The 23,569-nt window shown below is 38.6% G+C and overlaps 3 protein-coding genes and 1 long non-coding RNA gene across 4 annotated transcripts; 1 reads left to right on the forward strand and 3 right to left on the reverse strand.

Moving 5' to 3' along the window:
- Positions 1–53: 53 nt before the first annotated feature.
- LOC140924618 (creatine kinase, testis isozyme-like) lies at positions 54–4,572 on the reverse strand. Its single transcript, XM_073374637.1, has 4 exons — positions 4,313–4,572; positions 1,781–2,099; positions 1,194–1,455; positions 54–473 (listed from the first exon to the last, which is right to left on the reverse strand). Exons 1-4 carry the CDS (start codon positions 4,494–4,496, stop codon positions 108–110), a joined length of 1,131 nt encoding a protein of 376 aa, XP_073230738.1. The 5' UTR covers positions 4,497–4,572; the 3' UTR covers positions 54–107.
- Positions 4,573–5,091: 519 nt separating this feature from the next.
- On the reverse strand, positions 5,092–9,193 carry LOC140924594 (uncharacterized). Its single transcript, XR_012164301.1, has 4 exons — positions 9,179–9,193; positions 8,895–9,097; positions 6,137–6,409; positions 5,092–5,474 (listed from the first exon to the last, which is right to left on the reverse strand). It is a non-coding gene; the product is annotated as an uncharacterized lncRNA (long non-coding RNA).
- Positions 9,194–15,355: 6,162 nt separating this feature from the next.
- LOC140924002 (tetratricopeptide repeat protein 28-like) lies at positions 15,356–18,049 on the reverse strand. Its single transcript, XM_073374008.1, has one exon. It carries the CDS (start codon positions 18,047–18,049, stop codon positions 15,356–15,358), a length of 2,694 nt encoding a protein of 897 aa, XP_073230109.1.
- Positions 18,050–22,070: 4,021 nt separating this feature from the next.
- On the forward strand, positions 22,071–23,023 carry LOC140925228 (histidine N-acetyltransferase-like). Its single transcript, XM_073375218.1, has one exon. It carries the CDS (start codon positions 22,100–22,102, stop codon positions 23,021–23,023), a length of 924 nt encoding a protein of 307 aa, XP_073231319.1. The 5' UTR covers positions 22,071–22,099.
- Positions 23,024–23,569: the final 546 nt, after the last annotated feature.

Below are 23,569 nucleotides of genomic sequence, written 5' to 3' on the forward strand. Positions count from 1 at the left end.
GTTGTCTTTCCATATTTCGTGGACAGTTGACGAATTCTTGCCTAGGATTATTTACATGTGTGTATCTGAAGAGTATTTGCGATCAGAGAAGAAAAGCGTCAGCGTGTTTACTTGGGAATCAAATCATCGATGGTCCCGCCTTCCTCCAGTCTCTTTTCCATCTCAATCAACAACTGTACGCCATCGATTACACCCTGAAATTGTTCCACTTCTGAAAACCCCAACCTATCAGCGTTCGAGATGTCGTACACGCCTCCCACGGACGCCGTGTCAACGCCTCCCGTGCCACGCTTTTGCAGACGGAGTTTCTTCAGGATATCGTCTAACTGAGCCTCGTCCTTACTCATGAGCGGGATTTTCAGATGGACGCCTCCGCGGAGACCGGTACCCAGGTTTGATGGACAGGTAAGCACATAACCAAGGTGCTCATTCCACATGAACTCGTACCCAGCTCCCTTGATAAGTTGCTCGACCTGGTAGAAATTAAAGGCGTCGATTTAGCAATAGAACGGGAACGTCAGTTGACGACGACACGCGCAAATCAAACGACTGGCTTGACCAATCGAGAGCAGCAAATTGAGCACCGGAAGTCGCGTTCAGTCCTTTTCGCGCACTTTCCTGTCGTCAACTGACGTTTCCGTTCTGTTGCTAAACCAGCCTAATAAAGAACGTCAGCAAATTTCGTCCAACTTTTTTCAATATACTACCAGTTTTTATTGTTTTTATCTACCTTTTTACTATAGGACACTGGCGTTCTCTTATGGTTTCTATCATTATTGTTTTGTCATCATTTTGTCATTCTGTCATCATCCTTGTTGTTGTTGTTGTTATTATTATTATTATTATTATTATTATTATTATCATCATCATCATCATTTTCACTATCACTATCATTATCGTCATTACATTAAACCCTGAGCAATTTTTAATTGGATACTACAGTAGCAGCAAAAAAGTGGCAGTGTTTTGTACTCTCAACTTCCTGTTACACTCTTTTTTCCATCTAGTTTTCATGGTTAGACTCTCTTCGAGCGCTTTTTCAAAATAAAGTCCAACTAAGACTGCCACTCCTGGTCTTAGAACTTCTTAGATACTAGCACATTCTTGAGCCCAGAACTCTTCTCTATTGCGCAAGCGCGGAGTCAAACGCTTGATCTCTGGGGTCGATAATTATACATTAATAATTACCACACCTTATTAAGGCCAGTACAAAATCGTTCAAATACAGCAGCCATATCCCCTCCAGTCTGCATGGAGATCACACGAGTGTGGTCCTCTTCATTAACCCAGACAAGAAAGTTTTTCTTGTCATTGTGCCAGATCCCTCGGGCATCGGGCCAGTCACGGGCCATTCCTGCGCATGTCAAGAGTGGCGAGACTGGCTTGTCGAAGAGGAAGTGGTCTGCTATGAGCTGCTCCTGTTCGGCTTCTGTCATCTTGTTGAGTGGATAGTACCTGAAACAAGATAGGGAGCGAATTTAAAACTAAGTCTACACCGCTCTGTATAAGGAGTTTGTGTTCTTGTAGATAACACCCGCGGATATTTTACGAGATGATTTATTTTTTACGAGCGCTGCCCTGAAAAATTGGTCTTTTTTCTTCCACTCTCACTGTTTGGAAATCCTTGAAACATTCTTTCTTGTGTTTTATATGCTACATTGCATGGCCCAGGCGTTAGAATGTCTCGCAAACTAAATATTTTAGGACATTTAGGGAAAATTACAGAAAAAGTTCTTTTCTTTCTTTCGTATAACTAACGAAACATACATGTAGGCCTTACTTTCCCTTAAAATCGCCGTCCAGTTTACCCAGGGCATCTACCACGGCTTTTTCGACTCCTCTCCTCTCGGCTCGTGAACAGTGCGGGGGTAAACTGAAACCCCGGATGGAACGTCCGGTGCGAACACGTGACGATAGCACGTACTTCTCGTCGAGTTTTCCACCCTTGATTTTCGTGAAATCAAGGTCAGTCTTGTGCTTGTCTGTTTTCTTGTAGCCGCCATGTCGCATCTCAATAACGGGATCCAGAAGATCTGCGAAGACGTCATAAGATTCTTCGTCTCCGGCAACACATCCCACAGTCATGATAAAAGGGTGACCTGATAGGAAATGAAATTGTTCCTGTCATTGTTTCTGATTGGTTGAATTTATTTTCCCACGCGGCACGACCAATCAGAAGCACTACCCAGATCTGGGTAGTGACGCGTCATCAGTATGGAATTTTCTGCGCTCGTTTCTCAGACGTCATTTGGCGGGGAAACCAGTGGTAGCCTCGCCAAATGTCGGCTGTTTTCTCAGGCTACTGTTTAACTGGGGCCTTTTACGCAAGCGATTTTTGCTACGATTTCCTAGCGGTTTAATCGGGATTTTCCAATGTTTATGTAGCAGTTGAGATTGGGTACATCTGATGTAAAGAGTTAACCGCCAAGAAAGATTTCGGGTAACTCCCGCATGAAAAATTGCCAACAAAAAGTATCAAAGTAAGAGCAGATTCGAAACAATGGAAAATTTTGCAGCGAAAAAATTGCCATGAATTCGCACCTACGTTTGGAAACCCTTAAAGATATTATACTCAATACTCATTTTGACAAAGAAAATATTTGTATTTTCAACTTGTAACTGCTTTTTGGTTACTGCAAGTTTATGTCAAGTAACGGTTTTTTGAACTGGTGCTATGTCAATTAATTAAAACATGGATAATAGAAAGACTGGTTCCATGAAAAATCGTGCGCAAACTGTCTTCAGTCGTCTTCAGTGACGTCATTAAAGATTTGCCATATTATTTACGTAAGCCTAATTTTATGACGTTTTTATTGGCTAATTAAGTTAAATTTGCGACATTTTCGAATTCTTGATCTTTTGGCCGTTTCATTTTGTTCTTTTTTTGATAGAGAAAAAAATGAAGTCCAAATCTTTTTCAACAAAAAAATTTGTTAATTAAACATGCGTCGAAAAGTATTCTTCACGCCAAAATTAAAAGTTAGAGCTCTCTTCCATGACGTGCATGCATACAGTGTTATTTAATCACAGTTGATATACTGCATGTTTTAGAAAGTATAAACAAACTATTTGATTATTTCGCCCAAGGATCCGGAAATTTTTTGTTTGTGGAATCCGGAATCGTGGGCTTTGGAACTCGGAACCCAGCTCAAGGATTCCGGAATCTAGCTAACAATTAGAACCCAGAATCCATGTGCTACTGACAAAGAATCCGCAATCCATGCAGTACCTGGAATCCAGAATCCAAGACTGTCTTGGATTACCTTACATGGGGCGTAGTATTGAAGGTGGTCCGTTTTCTCTAATATCCGCATACACTTTCTCCAAACGCCTCTCCTTACACTTCCTATGGTACTCATAAGGAGAATTTGTGCAAAAATCTACGCGTTTTACACTCGCTGATCATTCTCTTTTTTCTCATGATCTTTGCGTTTGATTGAACAGCATTACCGTAACAAGAACTCGAATGTTGGTCACCCTTCATGAGTCTTGTAAGGTTGTTCTAACTTTTCGGTAGCAAAATCCTAAAGTGTGACCATTCAAACGAAAGCCACTGAGCAGTACTTTTCGGTGGTCTGTTTATTATGCTGCACAAGGTGGTTTTATCTTTGAGTCTGTAGATGAAATCCTAAAGTGTGACCATTCAAATGAAAGCTACTGAGCAGTACTTTCCTGTGGTACTGTTTATTATGCTGCATAAGGTGGCTCTATCTTTTGAGTCTGTGGATGAAATCCTAAAGTGTGACCATTCAAATGAAAGCCACTGAGCAGCACTTTCCTGTGGTACTGTTTATTATGCTGCACAAGGTGGTTCTATCTTTTAAGTCTGCGGATGAAATCCTAAAGTGTGACCATTCAAATAAAAGCTGCTGAGCAGTACTTTCCTGTGGTACTGTTTATTATGCTGTACAAGGTGGTTCTAACTTTTAAGTTTGTGGATGAAATCCTAAAGTGTGACCATTCAAATGAAAGCTACTGAGCAGTACTTTCCTGTGGTACTGTTTATTATGCTGCACAAGGTGGTTCTATCTTTTAAGTCTGTGGATGAAATCCTAAAGTGTGACCATTCAAATGAAAGCCACTGAGCAGTACTTTCCTGTGGTACTGTTTATTATGCTGTACAAGGTGGTTCTTGTTTATTATGATGTACATGGTTGTTCAAACTTTTCAGTCTGTGGATGGAATCTTTAAGGGTGATCATTCAAACGAAACCTTTTTGGAAGTACTTTCACACTGCACTATTTGCTTTTCAGCATTTTACAAAATAAAATTTATAAATTTTGTTGGGTGTTGACTTTGGCCACTAACTAACCTGGGTTATCGACTCCGGTTTGAATCACGTCATCGAGAGTATACCCATTCTTAGTGACCTTATCCCGCAACTTTGCGTAAATTTCTTTCGTCAGCGCTTTTGCCATGTAATTGTTATGCTGCGAAAGGTCTGGAAAATCGTCATCTGAAGAAAACTTCTTGTATGCTGCCTTGAGTTCACCCATTTTTGGCAAAGAGATGCGAAATTATCAGCCTCTTACACGCGTGTAAAATTCAGCGTATTATGTCTTGACAAAACTGGCGAATTCATTAACGGTTGTGACGTAGAAATAAAATTCTTTATAACCAAATCAATTAAATTCATTTGTGGTTACTAATTGAACACAAACTAATCTTCCAATTTAAAAAACTTTTGCCATTATCACGTTTATTCAGAATTTAAGTTACTTTTTTGTTTTCAATTTCAACTTGCGAATCAGAAAGTAATGCGCGCTTTCTAACAAGAGTAAGAACTGCGTCCAACTAGAAACATTTCCACACTTATTGTGCAGTTGCACAGAATACAAAAAAATTAGGACGCAAATTCGAAAGTGCGCGTGTTTATTTTCCCGCCTAAGGACACTTATTTTGAGTGATTTCGAGTGTCGGTTTTGGTTTTTCCAGCACCGTACTTCTCCTGATTATTAAGATAAGAAATGTTTGAAAAAGAAAAGAACACATGGCGGCTGACAAAGGGGGCAAAAAAATTGCGCCTACAAGACACGCCCTAGCCCTTGGGGAGAATTGATTAACAAAGCATTGAAAACAAACACTATTAAGTATCTTGTCAGATTTCAAGCTTTTAATGCATATCATCTTAACTGTGTGTCTTAGGAAGTTGCGCTACAAGAAAGAAACAAATAAAGACTTAAGCACACTTACAGAACTACATACTGAGTTTATATGTTAGACCCATCGCTGGTCATACAAGCAGCTAATTTTAAACTACAGGCAAACTACGTGTTTTTATGGGGAAGCAAGATGTAGCCTAATCTAACGCTATGGAGAATGGCGTAGAATGGAGATGTTCATTACAAATTGTAAATAGATATATTTTATATTACAGACATTTTTGACGGAAACTTAGAGGTCCGCTGGATTTTTATAGCATCTGTTACGCAAGTTATGTTTTACTTCAAAATTTGTCCTGATCGCCTGCGATCCTGTTGAGGAAAATAGACAGAAAAGTGCGTCAAAGAAGGGATTTAAGTGAACATGACATTTTGGTGCTGGATAGAGACATGTAACTTTAATTCACAGTACTGTTAGTTCAACGAATACCTCAGAGAGTTAATCACAATGGGTCATTAAAGAATCATTATGCGTTTCTGGGAAACTGCCCACCTACCCCTCCCCTAAGTCAACGTTAACACTTACTTCTCACTTAAGGCAAAATGTTAGCTTAGGAGAGGGGTAGGTGGGTAGTTTCCCAGAAACGTATAATCCATGACAATACTGAAGCCCTCCCCCGGCCCCTCCAAGATACCCTCTTTAACTTACTATAAATGTACAAGTTATGTACTTAGTAAAAACAAAGCAGCGAAGAGCGAAAAGGGCATAGAACAAATTGTCTCTGAATAAATTTCCCACAAAGGGTTGCAATTAAAAGAAAATGAAAATTCTCGCACAGGCAATCCATCCTCCCATCACTTTTCTTTCGGTCCGTCCCTAACCAAATGAATAGAAATAAAAATAAAGAAATGGGAGGATAATATTACATGCCCTTTTTGCATTATTGATATGGGCCAGACTAATTTTGATAACTTGAAATTAATACTTGGCTCCGATGCTTGATAGGAAAGCTAAAATTTTTCTTAGTTCTTACCCTTAGTTAATTATCTGCCTCGCTACGCTTCATTCTTGATTCGTATTTATCTAAGATGTCCTCTAGGCGTTTTAGCAGCATCTCTCGTTTGGCATCAACCCGTGAGTCCTGGAACCCAGTCCCAAGCGGGGCGGCCCTTCGTTCTTCTAAGGGCACCGCTCCGGCTCGTTCCATTCCTCGGCCGAGACGAAAGTGAGCATTTGTCAATTCGAAGAAGAGGAAAGAAGACAAACAGGCGATAAGAAGAATCAATCTCAGTTGGTTCATGATGATCTGCGATTAAATAGGTATGTGTTAGCTAACTATAGAAGCTGTGTCTCGAATTTTATCGAAATTCTAACGGTAGAAACTCCCACAAAATTGTGTGGCTGAACATAGAAATAATCGCTCGAAATATTAAAAGAAGTTATTAATAACATAGCAAATACAGAAGTAGGCACGGATAGACAAACTTGAAGAAGATTGAAACGGATTGAAATTGTGGGTTTTTGAAAACTTGTTAGCCTGACAGTTTTTTAAAGTTCATTTTTTGTTGTTTGCAACGTTTGATATAATGCTCGGGAGACTCATTTGTTTTTCGTGAAGCTGTGATTTTGTTATTTACAATTAGTTTCTTCACTAACGCTGAGGTCCATAGCGAATAAGGACGTACGATTGAACTAGACAGCCGTGAGCCCCTTAAATTGTAGTGCTCGAATATGTTGAAGACTCCAGACAGAAGTAGCGAGCCCGTAGGAAGTAATATGTCAAACAGAGAAGCAGTATTTTTTCAGATATCCAGATACCATTAAGAGGATAAAAAGGAACAAGACTTAGACGATGTTTTCAAGTCTAAATTCGTGCTGGTGTCTAAATATCCGGAAGAAACACCGTATCAAGTGTTTGATGGAGGCTCTCGAATGAACCATAAATTCAAAGTTCGTAAGCTAAAGTTCGCAATATTTTATGGTAATTAATATCCGGTTTCAAAATGCTCTTCCTTTGTTATCTTTTCGTGTATTATTGATGAGTTTTAGAAACACTTTTTACAAAGAATAAATGATTACCACGCTGTAAGAACCTGTGAACTTGTTTTTATTGTGCATATTTTGTTTTCCTTTGTTTTACGTCACTCGTGAATTTTACAGGCTCTTACACCGAGGACGGGTCATTCAAATTTGCCTCTCGGCTACCGGTATATTATAAGAATGAACTCTACTATTTCTCAGCACAAGTCGTATTAGAATTGTACGAATGGCGTGTTCCAGACTAACTTCGAATTCTCAAAAAAAAATTACGTTTTCAAGTTTGATATCTCGAAGAAACTTAAAAATCACCGTACTGTTTTGTTATTTCAGTCAGTTCTATGAGAGGGTTGCGCACGTGAAAACTCTGAGCCTTTCATTCAATTTTATTTGCATGTTTTGTGTTGAAAAAGGTTTCAGATGCATTCCAAATTAACCTCATTGTACGTAAATTGTTTGAAGTGTGGATATGGCAGATAAAGATAAATCACTGTATCATTGCGAAACTCTCATTTTGATTGTCTCCTCTCCATATAATTTGAATTTTTCAAGGAAGTGCGTGAAAGCTAAGGCGATGTTATTTCTTAGCTGAAACATAGTTAGATCGACTTTTAACTTTTTTTGCTGAACTTAGTCACATTTCATTATAAGAAAATTGTAATAAACTGCCCCGTTACTTTCTCTTCCATGTGCTGCTCTATAGAGACTGGTCGGTCTGTGCAATATAAATACATCCAGAATCATTTCTAGCCTTAAAAGATCCCTGATTTTCCCTCCCCTCTTTTCCTCTTACAACGAGAACTTGTGAAAATGTGGAGGAATAGTGTTTTCTTTATGGTCTATTCATGGCGCTAAGATTTTTTTTATCAACTGTTAATCTTCCACGCTAGTTGACCTTAAACTGGGGCGTTCCTGTTTCAGACCGATACATATTATCCGTGATTAATTTGTTTTTTTTTTTGTAAGATCATTAAAACCTTTCCGTTCAGCTTTCGTTTGTGAGAAATGTGCTTGTGGAAAGTGCCATCAAGTGCTGTAATTGATTGTCCGTACTCGTAAGCAACGGCCACCTTACTTCGCGATAACGTATTTACACGAAAAACTTGGCACAAAGTACAGTGGCTGGAATTTGGTGAAATTTATACCTTAATTCTAAACCAACTTTCACAACAATTTTGTCTAGTCATTTCCTATACGATATAAGCAATAAAAACTATCTATACTTTGTCAAAACTTTGTACATGTCACTGGGACAAAACGCTTTTCTTACAACACGAAACAAAACTTTATTTTACCACACGAAGAGGCTGGCAGCTAACTAAGACAATTCAGTTGTATTTCACCGTCTCAGAAACCAGGGAAGAAAACTGAAAAATTGTACAATTGAACTGTACAATTTTCAAGAGCTGACAAGTAGGCCAATATTACCTTCATTTTAAAAAGAAATTATCTTAAATAGAACGTTAAATTTTTTTTTCACAAAGTCAGATTAGAGGCGATGAAAGTATATTGCTCCGCTAAGACAGTCAATTGACTTATCGACTTGTGCCTTAACAATTATTTTATGACATAAGCTCTAAACCACATTGCGAAAGATCTGGTTTATGATAAGTGTAAATGATTTACGTGTTTAACTTTTTTTTTCATTTGACGATTTTTTAAGAGATAAAAATAAAAGTAAAAAAAAGAAAGAAACAGACGGTGATTACAGTTTATCTGTAACATCTCGACAAAGGCTTTAAAAATGTACTTACTTCTGACGCCGTTCTCAAAATATCTTGACTTTTAGTTGCGGACTCGCAGGTGAATAAGACTGCAATATCAGACTCCGTATGAGGGCTTTATACCCTGTTACCGGAACTCGGCCTCCGGGAAATAAAAGCTTGGCGCCAATAAATGAAATTCTGTGAAACGCTTCCTTGATTCGATTCTTGACCAACTACCCACTCCCGTCGAGCTTTTTAAGGGAGATTGAATTAGCCATCTGTCTTTGTGGATATTTGTCAAAGTAAATATCTTCATACAGTTAATTATCTACCTTAGAACAACGCGCACAAGGCGGGCTTGACGCACTGCGCTAACAAGAATTGATGATACTTAAAATCTTGAAAGAACATTTCAGACACTAAATTCAAATATTGCTGCAAGTGTTTTAGCTAAGCTTAGACGTTTGTGCGGTTACTTTTTTTTTACTTTAAAATAATTCTAGCATCCTTACGCATTAACTGTGACGTCCAATATTAACCGGGGAGTGATTTCGAAAAGGTACTTTAATAATAGCATTTTTTGATTTTTAAACGGAAGGTTGTCCACAATTTTTTTGAGTGTTATTTGCAATTTCCCTTAAGGTAAAGCTTTTTTGCGCCGCCAGTTTATTTTCGGGTTCTCTTCGTTGATTGATAAGCATAGTTTCGTATAAAGAAGTTATATAGAAGCTTTAACATGAGCAAATATACGTTCTAGATGTTTAGTTCTTTTCCGCTCTTTTTGATTGATTCCCTGTGTTTGTTTTTCATTTCAATATCCGCTAGAGTTATATCCAAGACTCAATATTCCATTAAGTTAAAAAAGGCTCTTTCCGAAGTGACGAAACAGTCGTTTTTCATGAACAAGGTCGACGGCATTATTTCCAAGGACAGAGCGTGGGCGGTTTTATCTAGATTATGTTTTGGTAGGTTCTTTTTGTTTATATCTTTTTTTTTTTTTGCCCCCGCTGCTAGAAATAAAGAGCCTAAAATAATTAAGTTGACAACTATGAACAAGTGGTAATAATGCTATGATTAATACTAATAATACTTTTTCTTATAAGGAAGTGATTGAATAATCACAATTGGTAAATGAATGCACGTGGCAAAGTGTACTTTAAGAAAATACCAAACTTTTCATAAATGAAAACATCAACTGCTTTAATCATTCAGTCTTTTCGAAGGACGCTCTTATTGAAACAAAAGGATCTTCACTTTTTCTCATCTTTGTACTGTCTTTTTCATAGTTTTTTTTTTTCGCTGACTTTCACCTGTCTCGCTATAAAAGCTTTCAGTCTCATTAACTTAAAACAAAATCAACTGTTCCTTTTCGCTTTTGTCAACTTATATTCAATTAACTGAAATAAATATAAACACAAGCAAAAATGCTAGAATTTTCCCTATGCCATCTACTCTAGCAGAAAAGCTGCTATATTTTTTTCTTAACTGAATTCTTTACACAACGGTTCCGGTAATGAAATATAATTCTAATGATGTAGATTGATACACATCGTGTAAATGATTAAAAAGCTTCTCAAAGAATTTTTCGTTGCTTCGTTGCTTATTTGACATGTGTGCTTCGAGTGGAAAAAATAAAAGTGATATTTTGTAATGTACTATTAGTCATATTTGGGGTTAAAAAATTGTTATCAAGTCTGGGACTCAACTTTACCCAAAAGTAATTTATTGAAGAATTACTGGGATGAGATTACAGATTTCTTCCACGATTATTCGTCTCGTTTATCACTAAGTTAGCTTTTTAAATTATTGGCCTTTTGGAACCCCGTTGTTTTACTACCTGCAATAAAAAGTAAAATATACCATACAAAATATCGGCCCCGCGTGGATTAAACTCAAAACGCCTTATGATCCAACAGTTGGCATTGTCTTTGCCATTCTAGTTCGCAACGAGACACGTAGAACTCGTCTTACGCTTTGAAAAGTCCTTTCAAGAGATAAGGCGGCAGGAGATTATTCAATAAAACTAAATTAGTTGTCGTTTTAAAGATCATATATGAGCTTGCGATTTCGCGGTAAGTTGAAAGATGTTGTGAAATTACTTTCACGCGCAACCTTGTTCGCGAATCCTTTTTCCAATTACCACGATAACTTCGGCTGAAATCCACGCAACACTTTCGTAACATGTTAAATCACCTTTGACTTTCATTCGGGAAAGATAACTTTGATTTTTTTTCTATCTAACAAGCTCTAAAATAGCTTGGATTTTTCCTCTTAAGAATAAGCAAATGTATAGAAGAGATGCTGGCTGGAGGTGACTTTTGGATAAATAATTTCTTTTTTTTTTTCGGGCTCGAGGAAGTTTGTTTTACACTCTCTCTAGAAGAGGAAGATAAACTACCGCGGTGCTTTCTATTCATATAGCAGTCTTGGAAAAATTTCCATTTGTACATCTCCTTTTCCGTTTTAAATTAAGAGTTGTACAACAAAAATATTTATGTACACCCGTACACAGATTGAAATGGAACTTATCATAACTTGGTTTAAGTAAACCAGACTGTTGATTTATTAAAAAAGTTTTATTTTGTTATGGTGCGATAACATAATTTGAAAACTGCGTGCGCCAGAAAAAAGTTTCTTTCTTTCGACATGTGATATCGTTACACAATCGTTTTAATCAATAGCTCCTATTCTATATCGTTTGCGCAAGAGTATAGAATAAAAAGATATAAAGTAAATTGAATACAAAATTTACTAGAGAAAGAGCCCAAGCAGCAATTATCTTGTCTTTGTTCGAGCTGTGAGTAATCATTCAGAGAGGGAAAGGTTCCTCAGTTTAGATCCGTATTTCTTAAAAAGACTTAAATTAGATAAGAGACTGCCGTGAAAAGAGAGTGCAGAACTATTTTGATGTCTAAGTTATGAAACGTAAAAAACTTTTCTTCTTTGTCATTGATGTAAAATTTATGAAAAATTAATAACCATACCAATTGGTCGAGCGAGAAATTAACCCGGGCAAGTAAAACTGAGGCCTTCCTTGTACAAAGGGCAAGCTTAAATGTCGGGGTTTTTTTTCAGCTCTGAAAGACTAGTAAAGTTAGTTTCCATTTTGTGACGTTTACAGGTAAAAAAACTTTCTCTATAATTATGACTGAAATGTATCGAAACAACATTAAATCTTAAAGTAAAGGTTACAGTAGCAGGCTTGGTTTCAGCCAATATGATCACAAGGAGGCTTTAAGGCGATGTTACACGAGACGATTCGCAACGACGAGTTTTAGCGCAACACAGTGCTGCAATGTTGGAACAATGTTGTAACCATTCAAAACAATGCAGTTGCAACGTTGTGTTGCGCTAAAAATCGTCGTTGGGAATCGTCTCGTGTAACATCACCTTCGACGCAAACTGAATTCGCGCTGTTTCGAACTCAGTCATCGCTCTTATTCTATTTCAGTCAATTTGTCAAGTGTTTCGGGAGTTGATTGTAAAGGACTGTTCCTAAGTTCAGAAAAAGAAAAACAAAATTATTGTCTTGCGTTCACTCCTTTATAAAACGTGAAACTAGGAAGTTCTACGTTGTGGTCGCGCAACAACGGCAAAGAAATGTACACTTAATTAAAAGCTTGGTGCACGTGCAAAGTTGTTGTTTTGCTAAACTGAACCTCTTGCTTTTTTACAGTTCTCGTTGCCGTCGCTGTTGTCGTTGCTTAAGCTCCTAGAATCAGTAAAAGATTTTGGCAATTCTACTTTTTTACAAAAGGGTCAACTTTGCTAGTTAAAAAGAGCAGAAATTTCAAGTTTCTGTGTTTATTTTTCATAGCATAAAATTCAAAATTGTTACCTATTTTTTGATGCTGCTCGATTAGGCGAAAAGTTAAAAAGGTACCTTTTTTATGAAAAAAGGTAGGTATTGTCACCTTTCAAGTGAAAATATTTTGATGTCAATATTTTTCACCTTTCATCCATTTCTCACTTTAGCCAACAAAGCTCTACAACGTGAAAAAGTTAACTTTTTTCGGTTACAAACAATCTCTCTAAAAGCGCGAAAAAGTTCCCTTTTTGCGGTTAGAAGAGATGTTCTCAAAATCGCGAAAAAGGTATCTTTACAAATAAATAGTCAAGCTATTGGGAAGACATTTAAAATCCTACTAATTGACAGATATCAACCGTTTGGCGTCATTTTAATAAATTTTTTTGTTCACTACTAGTCAGTGATGGCCGAATATATGGAATATATTAATTCCAGAGACATAATAGGATTAATTGTAATTTTTTTACCCACAGAGCACTTAGGAGTTCTTAAGAACTTGTTAAAACGTGTCCGTGCGCTCCAGACCGAATTGGAATTTAGAAATGTTGGTTTTTAAGGAGAGGGGAAAACCGGAGTACCCGGAGAAAAACCTCTCGGAGCAAAGGAGAGAACCAACGACAAACTCAACCCACATAGGCGTCGACGCCGGAATTCGAACCCGCGGGGTACATTAGTGGGAGGGGAGAGCCCTCGCCACTGCTCCAATATTGCACCCCCATATGAGCCAGTTTATCAATTTGGCTGGTAATCAATATTTTCAGATCACTTCTATTTTTTTGCTTTTGATCGGCTAAAAGAAGCCAGCTATTTTTTTTACTCCGTTGATTCCCATTTCATATAGAGCGGAAAAGACACCAATAATGAACGACGCAATAGTTACATTATTGATGGTCAAGCTATTGGGAAGTCGTTAGAAATCTAACGGATTAGGTGTCAACCGTTGGCGCCCCTTTAGCGTCAGCGAATGATACACACACGTTTTTAGGGGATTCTAACTTCCGTTTAAATGAAATTTCGCTCTTTTCGAATCTAATTAAACAAGTAAACGTTCCTATCGAAAGCGCAAAAAGGTACCTTTTAAAATAAGTATAGGTAATACCATGATTTGTAGTGATATTTGGCATAAATACCACGAGTGATATTTCGAAATTGTTATACGTAATTTGAGACAATTTTGAAATATCACGAGCGGTATTTATGCCAAATATCACGTACAAATCATGCTACTATTTGATTATACTACTACCCGCAAAAGGTCTGTAATTTTCACATGTAGGTATTTCAAATTAAGCTGAAATACCACTGCTCTAAGCCAATCACATTGCAGAAATTTCTCATGTAGTAGTATAAATAGCCAAAGAAAACAGCCGACAATTCGCGACACCACCACTGGTTTTACCGACGAAACGACGTCTGAGAAACGAGCGCAGAAATTCCATACTGATGACGTGTCACTACCCAGGTCTGGGTAGTACTTCTGATTGGCCGAAGCAAATTTCTCGCACCGCCCGACCAATCAGAAGCACTAGCGAGATCTTGATGGTGACGCGTCATCAGTATGGAATTTCTGCCCTCGTTTCGCCGGTAAACCAGTGGTGGCGTCGGCTGTTTTCTTTGGCTACTTATTTGAAATTCAAGAACAGTACTACAACAACTCGCTAAATAGAAAACAAAATATAATAGAACATTATGGTTTATTTAACGCCTGAACATATTGAGAGGCCGAGATCTATACCGCAGGGTCATTAAGAGCTTCCTCTTTCAGCTGAAACCGCTAAAATGAATTATTTAGTAATTTGTCTGTTGGATGTGTTTTATGAATATTATGCACTAGTTTACAAATTGTTCATCCGAAAAACTTTTCCTCAGATGGAATTTTAATACTAAACAAAAAGAAAATGATGATCTTTTTTCACTCTTTGAAACACCAGTATAGCCTTTCCAGAGCAATTCTTTGTCAATTAAACGGTTCTACCACCGGGATTGGTTATATACTAAAGCAGGACATACCAAGATCAAGACATTCTTCCATTCTTGCGTCGACGACACTGTCGTAAATATCACAAAAATGTTACCTATAAATTAATTACTTCCACATATGAAAATTCGTATAAAAAGAGAGGTTATAGGTCTTATAGAATTTACAGGCTGTATTCTACCACTGGTATTTGAAAGAAATTTTTGAAGGAAAATTTAAACTTCGTTCACCTAATAAAAATTTAATCAACTTTTTCATCGAGTTAAAGAGAGTTGGCCAACTCCCAGAATCAATAATCTCAGTTTCTCAGAAACTAGATCTGTTGATGTATTGCAATAATAGAACTTTCCTACTTTTGTTGTCAATAATATATTGCAAGTTCATGTCAAATTGAAAGTAACTCGAATATCAGTAGATATTTTACTACACCAAAAAACAAACGTTATCAATAACTTATGTCATATGTCGGTTGACAGACCGTTTCAGTCTCAGATACTAACAACATCTGTAACCCAAATCTATATGTCTTTTTTTTCAGAGTCTCCTCCTTCTTCTCTTCCTTCCACTGATATTGGTGTTCTGCTCCTAAGTCCGGCGCTTATTCCAGTCGCTTTTCTTAACAAATACGACTTTCTGACTCGAGTAGCTGATAGATGAACAAACATATGGGTCATAACTGTAGCAGGAGGAAAAAACGTCGGTTATATTCACTGTGTACACAGATTAGTTTTTGTTGCCTGGGGCGGTTTTATTCCTCAATTGCTCCATTTCTTCATTACTGAACTTCACGTCTTCTCCAATAACATAAAATGGCGCCCAGTCAGAGATCCTTTTAAACTCTTCTCTCCCTTGTAGAGTTAACATGCTTCGCTGTAACGCTTGACACACGGCGAGTCCGTGTTTGATCAGGTGATTATAAAACAGTTCCATGAAAGATAAAGTGGCTTCATCATCAATAGCCCACAAAGACACAACCACTGCTCTCGCACCAGCCCCCAAGAACGAGCGAGCAATACCCACAACTCCTTCGGCCCGTATGTCTCCTTGTGCAGTTTGACAGCAGCTGAGAACTACCAGACGAGCTCGCAGGCTCAGCGAGGCGATATCTGCGCATGTCAACATGTACTCTTCCTCGGTTGGTAGGCGGTTATTTCGAGCGGGGTCTGGATCTGGCGCGAGAACAATCTCCCCTCTGACCGGATCCCCATGGGCAGCGATGTGAACTATGCTTACTTTAGAAAGACGTTTCATAACGGCGGACTTGGTAGCCATGCGCTGTATGAGGGGAGCAGAATTGAGGAGAGATCCAACTAACTCAGCTTCTCTTTGCGCCCCAAGTAGGTCAGAGGGGTCAACCTCTACACCTCTCCGACAGACACGCCCTACCAGTGGATTACCAATCACAAGGGCTCCACCCTGGCAGTCTTGCTTGGGACGCTCAGAAATAATCGCCAAGGTCTCGAGTGAGGTACACATTTGTACACTATACTTCTTGCAAAGAAAAATTCCTTCATCATCCAGTAAAGCAGAAAAAGGAAGTCGATAGAGGGCGGCTTCTGGAATGATCAACAGCTTGTTTCCTCGGATGAGATGCTCAACTGGTTTGATCAGGATGTTGTATAACTGGCGTAGAGGATTGCCTTGGTCAGAGACATCACTGAGTTTAGTCTTCAAGCTACTCTTTGGAACACCCTTTCTGCTGGAATCTACTTCAAAATCTTTGAAATTTCCTGAGTGTTTAACCGGATGACTCCAGGGTACTGACGCTGACTCGACGACAGCAAAAACATCTTCATAATCGTCTGCTTCGGAAGCGGATATCTCTCTGTCTTCCACTTCTCCCCTCAGTCCCTCTCTGATCTGTGTTAGTGACGTATCAACAAGGTTCATTAGCGCCCAGTACTTTTCAGTTTCTTTCTCTCCCCATGGTCGTACCCAGTCCACGCAGGTGTTTGAAACAACCCAGATACACATCTGACCATTGAAGAATGAGTAGAAAAGTGTAGTCAGTTCATCATCCTCTCGCAGTTTATCAACAAACCTGGAAACACGTTTAGCATCTTCTGTGCCCTGCTCCTTAATTAGCTTGTATACTGACTTCACTGCAAACTTATGGTATAGAAGATCTTTCAATGCCACGGCACGCCCGCGATCTTCTACCAACAAAGCATCCCTTCCTTCGCCATCTTGAAGCATCGTGTAAGCAAGAGCTTTGTACACAATGACATGCAAATCCCCGATTGAAACTTTAAGATTTTCTTGATTTCCCAGGTGCGAGCGCAGTTCTTCATAATCATTAATGCATTCTTGGTAAATGCTACCAGCCGCTTTGTACTCCTGTAACATGCGCAGACAGTAGGCACTGCCTAACATGGCGTGATAAGTAGGCAGCCTCATTCCAGATTCCTTAAACAGGCGTTCAGCTGTCCTGTGATGAGTAAGTGCTTTTCTGTAGTCTTCGCTGAACCGAGAAGCGAGCCCTAAGCTGTGCTCTGCACGAGCAATCAGCGCTTTGTCTCCAATTTTCCTGGCAAGATTGGCGTTCTCTTGAAAGCAGGTTAAACTGGCTTGGTTATCACCCAATGTGCAGTAGGCGTTTCCCATTCCACCGTTGGCGGCAAACTGCCCTCTGAGGTCCCCTAACACTTTAGACAACTCGAGAGACTTCTTTGCATATATCAGAGCTTTCCTCGCGTTACCAAGGTAACGATACACATTACTCAAATTAGCGTAAGTGCCGCACTCGTCTTGCCTACTTCCTGTCGCCATAGCAACATCAAGCGATTTTTCGTAGCAGCCAAGAGCCCGAGAGTATTCCCCGACATCGCGGTAGCAAAGTCCCAAGTTAGTGTGAGCGTGAAATTCCAGATCCATGTCTCCTCTCTCTCTTGCAAGGTGAAGTTCTTTTTCGAAGCACTCTATAGCTTGACGAATTTGTCCAAGATTTCTGTACACTGCGCCCATATGTCCGTAGGTCTTGATTTTGAAGCGAGTATCTCCTAAATCTTCGCATATATCCAGGCATTTTTGAAAACACCGGATTGATTCAGCGAAACTTCTCTGTTGGCTCTTGGCTGACCCAATCAGAGCGTAAGCTTCTGCCATTATCTCCTGATTTCGTCTTCTTAGTTTAGGATTTCCTTTACTTGCTCCAGTGCTGCCTTCTTCACTTTCAAAATTGTTTAAAATTTCTAAAGCGTTTTCGTAATAGGATACCCCACGAGCCACGTCATTTGGCATAAAAAACATGCCCAAGCAGGCCAAGGAAGCTGCAACAATGGTTGGATGGCCCGTGCTTTGTGATATTTTGAGGCATTCTGTGAAAACCGAATACGCTTTTTGCTGTTGTCCACTTTCAAGTAGTGTCTTTCCAAAACTCAGTGAAATCTCTATTGAAGGAACAACCACAGATTCCATTCCAGCCACATAAATCTGAAATACTGGAAAACAAAAAAAGTATCGTTTAAATATCAAAAGTGACAATAACAGACGTCTCTCCTACCAACAAAGGCTTGATAAACATTTTCAAAAGTTGTTTAGTCAGACGTTTATCTAAAGACGGATTACAGAATTGTTTGTTTCAAAAAAGCATCAAGGGGTACTTCCTACAATGGCCTACACGGGGGAAGGGGGGTGGTGGGGGGGCTCCGCCCGAAAGGGGTACCTTTTTCTGGGCTAGAGGTGTATAGAAGGATAGGGATTTCATTACGTATATGAAAGGGTAGCGAAATCTGTCATTTCGGTCTGTAATAGGACCAAAAAGGGTAACAAACGCTTAAGACACAAGAAAACGTCATAGTTTAGGGATTTTTGATTCATATCAACAGACCGAGCATTGTGAAAGGGGTACTAGTTGTCAGTAAAAGGTATATGAAAGGGGTAGCTTTTCTGGCAAAAGTGGTATATAAGAAGGTAAGGGGTTGGACCCCGGGGCAGAGCCTTCCTGTGAAAAAAACTCGGTGCGTACCTCCCCCCCCCCCCCCGGAGGGGGGAAATTTGCTCTCTGATTGTTGTCCACTGTAAACTGTTTGGTTAACAACTTTGAAGAACTTTGATAACTGAAAGCCCAAATTAAAGCATATAAATTGGGGTGATTTTCATTTCGTTAAACCTGGTTTAATTCAATTACTTTAATGTGAAGGGGGTTTTAGTTCAAAACTATTTTCCTTCATTCGTTTTCCTGCAAACCTTTAGGTAGATAAGACCCTAGTTCCCAGTTCTCCAACGACACTGTAAGAACAATAAACCGGAGACTAGGACTGTGCTTTAAGGAAATCGACCGAAGCGAAGCGAAAGTGTTATTTCCCTATTTCAATATACTTCCTCAGAGCCTACTTTAAATAGCTGTAGAACACTACTTAACTTCTGTTTGTCTTCCTCAATGTCTACTTAAAAGGACCACCGGGACAGCTCAGTCAGCATCGGCTCCTGACACAATACATTTCGATAATCTAAAGTTAACATAGTTCGCCCACATCTCTCAATCATGCGTATAGTTAAACCCAAACATCAGCCGAAATAGCTCTCGCACGGCTAAAATAATTATTTCGTAGCAATAGAAAACATAGGGCTGTTCATGACGCTGCTCAATATTGAATATGTTGAGAACCGTTTACCTAGAGATCTTTCTTGATATATATGCTACTCGCGGACATCAGTTACGCTTCAGGATTTTTCCATCAACTAAAGAGTTTTCGTTATTTTGTGCATAATTTGAGAGCACACATCAAATTTTGCACCAAATTTGACGGGTGAACCTTGTCAGTATTCCTTTCAGCCAGCTGATGATACAGTAGTATAGCTGCTTACCTCTCGATACTGACCTTGATCGGCTTGTCATTGAAAATTACATGATCAATTATGGGTTACGCGATTAGCCTTCAAAGACACTCACAAAAGCTATTTACCTCGCTTTCATGCGTTCTCCTTTCTCTTGTTTTGTCTCTCGTGATAGCTTTTCAAAAACAAACAGATTTGCCACAGAAATAGACTGCAAAACAATCGGTTTTTTTTTTTTTTTTATCAAAATCAGTAAAGAAATCGGTAAAGCGTGGCGTAAGAGTCTCTCAGCCTCGTTCCAGACCTTTTGTTTGACCGCTCGCACGTACCTGAATACGCAAAAATACGGACTGTTTTGCAGTCTACCACAGAAAAAGAACATATTGATTTTATCAGTGATTTAACATTCAATGACTACATTACTAGATTTGAATCCGTAGATGTAGTATTTCGAAAGAGTGCTGAAATTTTCTATTGCACTTACTGACGGTTTAGGAAAGAAAGAATGCCTTTGCACGTGAAACATGATGTTTTCAACAATTTCGAGTACGTCCTAGAGCAAGTATTTGCATGGCAAGTGTAGTTGGAATTTCCCACTTAAGAAACTCAAGGAAAAATGGGTACAAGAAGAATGGGTTGAGTGACGCGAATTGCGGGATTGTTTGGGTGAACGAGCGTTAGTTATGATTGGTCGATGGTTTAGAAAGGAACTCTTGCCCATCCAGAAGTCGTTGCGCGGAAAGCTTGTACCCATTCCCCTTAAAATTCTTAGTGAGAATTCATGGTTCACATACGAACTATTAACAACTGGATAGTCATTGTTGTAAGGCAACCTCGGGAAACGACCGCTTTTGAATATCTTTATGGTGGCCTCTCTTGACCTTGATGCTGGACAATTTACATTAAAATTAAATCAATATCTACACAAATTGCAGTGCATCAGAAACTTAGATAAGTCTTACATAGATTTAAAGTTCTGTTTAGTTCTATTCTCCGCCAGTCTGAGTTGACGATCGAGGTCCACGGAAAATTGAAAATTGATTACTCTACAGAAAGTTACAAGAATATCTTGCACCCAAACCAGTAACTATCCGTATTTACTGGTTAAGTGCCTGCCGCTCTCGAATGAGCGCTGCGCCCTCCTTGTTCATTGTTTCCTTTTAAAAATATTTTTGTTGAAGCTGATTTGACTTATTAGAGGGAAAAGTGGACCTTATTGACGCTGTTATCATGAGTTTCTTTTTTTTTTCAACAAAACAAAGGAAATGAAATCGAAAATATAAAGCGCCGTGTCATTCAGTAGCGAATGAGTTGATATAAACCAAAAGACTTCATTCAAGAAGTTTAATTAATTAGCGCCGCGTCGCTTTATTTAAGTGAATACAGTATTTTATCAAATCTGGTTCAAAATAACGGCACATGGACTGCATGAGAGAGAGTGTGCTTCATGAACGTTATCGAAATTAGGCTGGGTTTACACTAGCGACTAAAACCAGAGGAGACGGAAGGAACGTTCAGTTATTTTCCTTGAATAAAACGTCAACAGAGAGACGAAGATAAATACAAAAAGGCATCTCGACGGAAGAAAAGGAAGACTTCCTTTCCAATATTTTTTTACGATTTGCTTCCGTTTTCTAGCTTAACGGATGATTTGAAATTAGATTTTTGCTTAAAGTAATGTATCGGCAAAGTCTGATGATATTCATGAATTTTTTAACAATTTTTAATATTTTATTGGGTTTCTTGCCGATAGAGTTTTAACCTTATACAAACTCCTATGTTCCTCTACCGCAAGCCCTAATCCCTCCTAACCTAGTGCTTAATTCTTGCATACAGAAGTAGCCCTCGTAGATGAAGTAAAGTTATGACCTTAGAAGATTCCGCGCGTTCTGGTAGTTCTGTTCCTGCATTTCCATTTCCTCTTCTTTCCGCCTCCATTTTCTTTGCCTCTGAGTCGGTATACACATTAATCAAAGCCTTGTTGAAACTATTTAAAGCCATTTTAACTATTTAAAAGATTTGATTTATTTTGAAATTAGGTATCATGGGTGAAACTCAACAACATATACACTGATAAGCTTGATCTAAATCAGTTAAAGAAAAATCAACGATTATTAAATACTCATAGTTTTAAGTTCGAATTTAAATGTAAGTAACCAAATCTGTGGCCGACGAAGCTTTCAAATATATATATATATAAAAAAAACAAACAAACAAGGAAAAAGAATTTTTTTAAAATTTGATTGCACAGGTTTAAATTGAATGCTAACAATTATTAATTCATATCTACCTACTAATCAGTTTTCGAAAGTTTACAAAATGTAAAACTGTAACGTTTTTATACATGTATTATTTAAGTAAATTTTGGCCCCTAAGGTTTAATAGTTTGTTTTGATTGGAAACGATTGGCCATGTAATCTGAGTGATTTTTATTTTATTTTATCCCTTGACATCTTTCCACTTTCAGTGGTTCTCAACTTTGTTATTTATGCAGTCGCAGTTCGTAGACTCTTAGATTTAATAATTAAGAGGTTTTTTCCTGTAGTGTGTTGTGGTACACTAAGAAGTCTTCCATTCTGTCTCTTCATTCAATTGTAAAACTCGTAAGAGCTTCAATAACCCAAAGGCTGGGTTGTATATTCAATCAGTTCAAACACATTTTCATCATTTCTCAGGACAACTAGCCGTATGGAATCTCTTACATTCCGCTTAGCTCGTCTCGATGATTTCGATGAAATAGTAAAACTTTCGGAAGGAATCTACGAAGGACACGATTATCTTCCGATGAAATTTCACGAGTGGCTTCAAAGAGACAATTTACATATTGTCCTTGCCCATTCTAAGAAGAAATTCGTTGGTCTTTCGGCCTATTTCGTCGTAGACGACGGTAAAACATTTGTCCGTCGAGCTGCAAGAATTCTTCCCGAGCTTCGTGGGCAAGGTCTTGTGAGGCCATTAACCGAGTATATAAGAAAGCACGCAAGGGCCCATTACCCTTACGTACAAAGAGAAAGATTTACTACCAGTTTTGAACACGTTAGCTGCATTGAGCAAACAAAACTCCTCGAGTGTGATGTCTTGGCATATCATGTTGAAAATAGATTCTTTACTCGCGCTGATATAATTAACGAAAATACGCCCAAGATTGTGCCATGCTCGAGAGAATTCTTCTGCGATGTCGTCTTGTCATCTTTCGGGACGAAAGCACTTTTCCCAAAGAACGTCATTATCGTCAATTCTTGTCCTTTTGTTCCTGTACGATCGAATATCAATTACATGCTTCAAGAGGGCGATGACATGTTTGTAGAAAAATGTGACAATGGCGTTTTTCCGAGATCATTCAGTTTTGGGTCTTTATCACCGAGAGTAAAATTTGTGCATTGGCTTGCCTCTGTCTTCACTGACGACCCTGCACTTTTTGAAGCGCATCTGCTTCGCCAGTTCAGAAGAGCAGGCCAATTGATCAAGAGTGATTTTGTTTTCGTATCTTTCCAAGACAAAAGTTTGACTCCTGTCGGAAGAAGACTTTTGGAAGAGAAACTCCAGTTAAATGTTTGTGAGTATTACTTGAACAAGACAATGAAGCTGTATGAAAGAGACTCTACATCTTGAAAGAAGAAGATGCTTCACTGAGCGTCAACTCGGGCACACAATGCTAGCGATTTGGAGAAAACTTAATATTTCTTAACGAGAAAAGCAGCTGTTATTTTCGAATAGGTTTTCAATTTAAGGCATTCAAACATTTCTCTCTGATACATCTCTCTTTGAGTCGACCCTAGGCGACAATTGCTCTATGTTGTAATCTAGTTTTGAGTGCGTCTATCGCGAACTGTGCGTCGTACATTTGTAAGCACAATCCCTGAAAGCAACCCAAATACAAATGTAGACCACATTTTGTTGCTTGCTTTGAACTGGAACTGTCCATAGTATCAGGACTAGTCGTCCATAGTATTTTGCACATTCGCGACGCATCGACTCACGTTCGCGGAAATTGACTCTGGCTATAGTCCGAGTAACAAGCTTCAATTCGAGGCTCGTCCAAGCTCATTCATCTAAATTACATTTGCGTCGAATTCAAATCATCATTGCATCTGAGGCAATTTAACAATTACGAAAAGAAGCTCATAAAAATTAAAAGCTCCTACTGTATTCGAGAGA

The sequence above is a fragment of the Porites lutea genome, chromosome 14 (genome assembly GCF_958299795.1).
Source record: "Porites lutea chromosome 14, jaPorLute2.1, whole genome shotgun sequence".
Classification (NCBI taxonomy): domain Eukaryota; kingdom Metazoa; phylum Cnidaria; class Anthozoa; order Scleractinia; family Poritidae; genus Porites; species Porites lutea.